The 6,161-nt window shown below is 42.6% G+C and overlaps 1 protein-coding gene across 1 annotated transcript; it reads left to right on the top strand.

Annotated features, from left to right (window-relative positions):
- The first annotated feature begins 977 nt into the window (after window positions 1-977).
- Kbtbd7 (kelch repeat and BTB domain containing 7) lies at window positions 978-5,584 on the top strand. Its single transcript, XM_021182548.2, has one exon. It carries the CDS (start codon window positions 1,289-1,291, stop codon window positions 3,359-3,361), a length of 2,073 nt encoding a protein of 690 aa, XP_021038207.1. The 5' UTR covers window positions 978-1,288; the 3' UTR covers window positions 3,362-5,584.
- The last annotated feature ends 577 nt before the right edge of the window (window positions 5,585-6,161 follow it).

Genomic DNA, 6,161 nt, shown 5'->3' on the forward strand with positions numbered 1-6,161 from the left:
AACAGACTGCATCAAGTTATGCTCTAACCTTCACACATGTGTCACATACTCTCACACAGCATAAGCAAAAATGTAATGAAGATTCAAATTGATTAAACTTTTAGAAAAGACCCATTAGTTGCATGGTAGTGAACCCCTAGGATCTAGTCACTTCTCAAAAGCCCATTAGCTGACAACCAAACTCAAGTGGAGCAGAAGCACATGGCCTGGAGAAACCGAAAGTTCTAAGGGGTGACATAAGATGTGGAAGACGGTAGTGTAGGCATACAGCACATACTTTTCTTCTTCCTTTTGCTCTTCATCTTCTCTTTCCACCTTCCCTTTATCTGCCCAATACTCAGCTCTCCTTTATTTTTCAAATTAAGGTGGGAAGCAGGTTTACAGGAAATCCACCTGGTGCCAATTCATTCCTTGTTCACAAGCTCTCACAGGAAAATGGAATTAACATCAAATATAATTAGCCCCAGGGTCTATAATTAATCCACAACAAAAGAACTCTGTAAATTGCACATACCATTCAGTCTTCACAAAACTAAAATACTGCTATCCTCAGTTTTCAAATTCAATAAAAGTTTTCAGGAGGAAGTCATGCAAACAAATAATAGAGTGGATACTTTTACTCTGGACTTGAAAGCCATTTTATTTTATTTTATTTTAGTGAGATGGGTTCTCTCTACATAGCTCAAGCTGTCCTGGAAATCACTATGCAGACCAAGCTGTTCTCAAACTCAAGGGATCCCCCTGCCTCAGCCTCCCTGGTGCTGGGACTAAAGACGTAAGCCACTACGCAAGACTGAAACCTAAAATATCAAATTCCGGATACTATCCACTTTCTACCTCAGTGAAAGGATCCAGTAACAAAAAAGATGAAGAGGTTACGTAAACTACAATTCCCAAGATGCAAAGCGGCTTCGGCCTCTTAATAGAGTCCGCGAGCCGGAGGATCCCGTCATGCATCGAGGCGCGCGAAAGGCAACCTGGGAAGAGTAGTTCGTCCGGGGATCTACCCGTCTCGCCCGCTCGGCAGAAGCTGCTCCTGCGGCTAGACCCCAGGGTCGTGTGAGGGTGAGCTAAGGGCTGAGAAAGGGCGTGAAGGGAAACAGTGAGTCAGCCGGGGACTACGCGATAAAGGCAGACGGCTCCGCCCCGAAGGCCCAGCTGAGTAATTGCGGCCGCGAGCCGAGTCTGTTCTGGGACGCCGCTGAGTCGGCGTCGGCGAGGGAGGCGTGAGGAGGAGCCGGGCGTCTGCAGCCGTTCTCGCTCTCGGCGCCCCGCCGCCATCTCCACCATGCAATCCCGGGAAGACGCCCCGCGCTCTCGCCGCCTCGCCAGCCCCCGCGGCGGGAGGCGGCCCAAAAGGATTTCCAAGCCCTCGGTGTCGGCCTTTTTCACGGGCCCGGAGGAATTAAAGGACGCGGCCCATTCCGCAGCCCTCCTGGCACAGCTCAAGTCTTTCTACGACGCGCGGCTGCTGTGCGATGTGACCATCGAGGTGGTGACGCCTGGCAGCGGGCCGGGCACGGGGCGCCTCTTCTCGTGCAACCGCAACGTGCTGGCGGCCGCTTGCCCCTACTTCAAGAGCATGTTCACGGGGGGCATGTACGAGAGCCAGCAGGCCAGCGTGACGATCCACGACGTGGATGCCGAGTCCTTCGAGGTCTTGGTGGACTACTGCTACACCGGTCGCGTGTCGCTCAGCGAGGCCAACGTGCAGCGCCTGTACGCGGCCTCGGATATGCTGCAGCTGGAGTACGTGCGCGAAGCCTGTGCCTCCTTCCTGGCTCGCCGCCTTGACCTGACCAACTGCACTGCCATCCTCAAGTTTGCTGATGCCTTTGACCACCACCAGCTGCGATCTCAGGCCCAGTCCTTCATAGCTCACAACTTCAAGCAGCTCAGCAGGATGGGGTCCATTCGGGAGGAGACGCTGGCAGATCTGACCCTGGCCCAGCTGCTGGCGGTCCTGCGTCTGGACAGCTTGGATGTAGAGAGTGAGAGGACTGTGTGTCATGTGGCGGTGCAGTGGCTGGAGGCTGCTCCGAAAGAGCGGGGTCCCAGTGCTGGGGAAGTCTTTAAGTGTATTCGTTGGGCGCATTTTCCTGCAGAAGAGCAGGACTACCTGGCAGGGCTACTGAGCAAGCCTATTGTGAAGAAATACTGCCTGGACATTATTGAAGGGGCCCTCCTGCAGCTGCGATTTGGTGATAGGTTGTATAAGTCAGTGGTTGCCAAGCCAAATAGCAGCCACAGCAGTGATAGCAATAATAGCAGCAATAGCAGCAGCAGCAGTAGCTCAGTTGTATCGGTAGCAGAAAACCCACCCCAAAGGTTGGGTATGTGTGCCAAAGAGATGGTAATATTTTTTGGACACCCCCGAGATCCATTTCTCTGTTACGACCCTTATTCCGGAGATATTTACACAATGCCGTCTCCTTTGACTAGCTTGGCACACACTAAGACCATTACATCTTCAGCTGTTTGTGTGTCTCCAGACCATGACATCTATCTTGCTGCCCAGCCCAGGAAAGACCTATGGGTGTATAAACCAGCCCAAAATAGTTGGCATCAGCTGGCAGATCGCTTGCTGTGTCGAGAGGGTATGGATGTAGCCTATCTGAATGGCTACATTTACATCTTGGGTGGGAGAGACCCGATTACTGGAGTTAAATTGAAGGAAGTGGAATGCTACAGTGTCCAGAGGAACCAATGGGCATTGGTGGCTCCTGTACCACATTCCTTTTATTCATTTGAACTAATAGTAGTTCAGAATTATCTTTACGCTGTCAACAGTAAGCGCATGCTCTGCTATGATCCTAGCCATAATATGTGGCTGAATTGTGCATCTCTCAAACGAAGTGACTTTCAAGAAGCCTGTGTCTTCAAAGAGGAAATCTATTGTATCTGTGACATCCCAGTCATGAAGGTCTACAACCCCGCTAGAGGAGAGTGGAGGCGGATTAGTAATATCCCACTGGACTCAGAAACCCACAACTACCAGATTGTCAATCATGACCAAAAGTTGCTGCTCATCACCTCTAACACCCCACAGTGGAAAAAGAACCGAGTCACAGTATATGAGTATGATACTAGGGAAGACCAATGGATTAATATAGGCACCATGTTAGGCCTTTTGCAGTTTGACTCTGGCTTTATTTGCCTGTGTGATCGAGTTTATCCTTCTTGTCTTGAACCTGGTCAGAGTTTCATCACTGAGGAAGATGATGCAAGGAGTGAGTCTAGCACTGAATGGGACTTAGATGGATTCAGTGAACTGGACTCTGAGTCAGGAAGTTCAAGTTCTTTTTCTGATGATGAAGTCTGGGTACAGGTTGCGCCTCAGCGAAATGCACCAGATCAGTAGGGTTCTTTGTAAATATTTTGAGACAATAAGATGTCGTTTCTACTGTATGGAATGTATCTTAAAACGATACCCCTTTCCCTGAAAAGACAAAGTTGATTAGGACTGGAGATTTGGTTTAGAAAGGGTAGCAATTTGAAATAGTAATGCAATATGCAAAATTCATACAGTCCCTGAAATCCGCTTATTTCAATAATTTGCTGTGCTAAAAGTCCATGATTAAAATATGCATAGTAAACTACATAAATTAATTAAGGTGTTTAGTGGATTTTGTTTTGCAGTTAATTAGTATGTTTATATTTTGATTTTCCTAGTTTTAGTTAAATTTTGCCTAGAGCTATGAGGTCTTGTTTATTACTAGAAAAACTGGACTGAGAATTGTTGTATTTTGAAGGTAATAACATTTTCCTTCAGAATAATGAAAGATGACATTTTTAAAAGTAAATTTTTAGTATCAGTTATAGTTTGTTAAAACTCTAGTATGCTCTCCTTCCTTTCTGCAAAGAAAGAAACATTAAGGTTAGTAAGTAGTGACTCCATATTGATAATGTGTTCAGTGGACTTACAAGGTCACAGGAAATAAAAAAATCAGGATTCCACTGTTTCCAAAGAATTTAAATTTTTACTTTAAAATTTAAAAATATGTATTGGTAAATATGACCTGTTTCTCACCTTGAAAAGAAACCACTCTAGTAATGTCATCAATTATTTAAGCACCTTTCTAAACCAAAAAAAAAAGTGAGAGGTAATTTGCTTTATAAATTCACAGTTTGGATCTGTATATGTTAAATGCTTTGTTGACTCAGAAGAACAACCCTTCACTGGACATGATTTAAATAATGTACATTTTTCTTCATTGGTCATGCACTGTCTTAAAAAGTTTGCTTCCCTAAAATATTTTGGCTATATAGTTTTAGTATTCATCTTAGAGGCTTTATCAGCAGAAAGTGATTTATTCTTTAAAGTTTTGTGACGTAATATTGGTTTTGAAAATATGTATAAGCTAAAGGCAGTATTTTATTGAGATCAGTAGCTATAGTGTTTATCAACTCAAGTTAAGTGCCAGCAAAGACCTTTATAACTTCAAGCTGTGTATAGAACTGTTCTGTGTAGTCTGGAAATATTGTCAGTTTGTTAAGTTACTAGAAATGTTCTTGATTTTCAGCTTGAAGATATTTTTGTATTAAAAGTTGACTCTTAACGAAGTTAAGTGGATGGTGGGTGGTGGCATTTGGGGCCAGTAGTTAAAGTATGTTTCTTCAGTTCTTTCCCTAATCAGTGGTATACATGGCCATTTTATTATGGTGTGTCTGTATCCAGTTTCTATTTCTCTGTAAGTTATACTCTAGTTTCTGTCTCAGTCACCATATGTAAAGGAAAGTCCAGAAGTAGTAAACTACACAAAGCAGGCATTATAACTTTATAGGTGCTTACCTTTTGAAGGTTTATTAATACATATGGTTGTCATATACATATACATGACAAATGGTGTACATGTACAGATGTTTTATGCTATATAAAGTTTTCTATACTCTTTCAGAATTATCTTCCTCAGTCTTTATTCAATACATTGCAAATTCCTCTTTATTCTCTAGTGGCAAAATGCTGAAGTTTTTACACTCTGGTAGAGGATAGAGTCTGGTCCAACATGGGGAAGTGACTTTTTGAATGAAAAGAAGTGAAAGATAAAATGACAAAAGCAAGACAAATACCACGGATAATGTGTTACTCATTATTTTGATTGGCTAGGTGAAGACTGTAAGATAGTCAGCTCAGCAATATTTCTGTTAGAGTTTGCTGATTTCTGAAGTGTAGTCAGGCTTTCAAGTCTAAATTCTATTCCATTTGTACTGGGGAATGATATAAGAACTATTTATTTAGAAAGTTATTTTTCCCTGTTTGGGGGCCAACTTTTTCTTCCCCACTAACTTCTGTTGATAGCCTTTTTGTTCTGTAAGGTGGAAATTTGGCAATGCTTGTCACACCCAATTATTCATCTGCACAATTAAGGTCTGCAACTGATGTATAAAAGTCATATTCTCAAATTCATCGTTCTCAACTCTTGAGTTAAAGCTTAGGCTAAATATTAGTAATATCTTGGCTTACTGTCACATTTTCTTGGGAAGGATTTTGATTTTGTGAAACATTTGTGAATTAGAGACTAGATGCTATTATTTTATAGATGATTTGTATGTTGCTTGTTCCAAATAAAACTGGGTTTAAACTGAAGGCTTCCTGGCTTTATGTTTTATTTAGTTGTTAAGTATATAAATAAAACATTGATTGTTCAGTGATGATATAGGTAGCAATGTTGAAATGTTTCACAACAAGAATTCTCCCCTGTTGACTTTGCCAGTTTATCAGCAAGCACTGTCATTTCCATTTATAAGATTTAGAAATACATCTACTTTTCTGTTTATGTACCTATAGTTTGAAATTCTGAGGACCTAAATCACTTGAAATGCTAGTTAAGTGGAAGCTAGGCATGGTAGTAGAGCACTTCTTTTTTTTTTTTAAAGATATATTTATTTTTACATATATGAGTACACTGTAGCTGTATAGATGGTTGTGAGCCTTCATGTGGTTGTTGGGAATTGTACTTAGAACCTCTGCTAGCTCAGGTCAACTCTGCTTCCTCAGTCCCTGCTTGCTCCAGCCCAAAGATTGATTGATTATTGTACATAAGCACACTGTAGCTGTCTTCAGACACACCAGAAGAAGACATCAGATCTCATTACAGGTGGTTGTGAGCCACCATGTGATTGCTGGGATTTGAACTCAGGACCTTCGGAAGTGCAGTCAG

The sequence above is a fragment of the Mus caroli genome, chromosome 14 (assembly GCF_900094665.2).
Source record: "Mus caroli chromosome 14, CAROLI_EIJ_v1.1, whole genome shotgun sequence".
Taxonomy (NCBI): Eukaryota; Metazoa; Chordata; class Mammalia; order Rodentia; family Muridae; genus Mus; species Mus caroli.

Excerpts from the sequence above, each read along its gene's own strand:
- Kbtbd7 (XM_021182548.2), top strand. The coding sequence starts at position 1,289 with ATGCAATCCCGGGAAGACGCCCCGCGCTCTCGCCGCCTCGCCAGCCCC.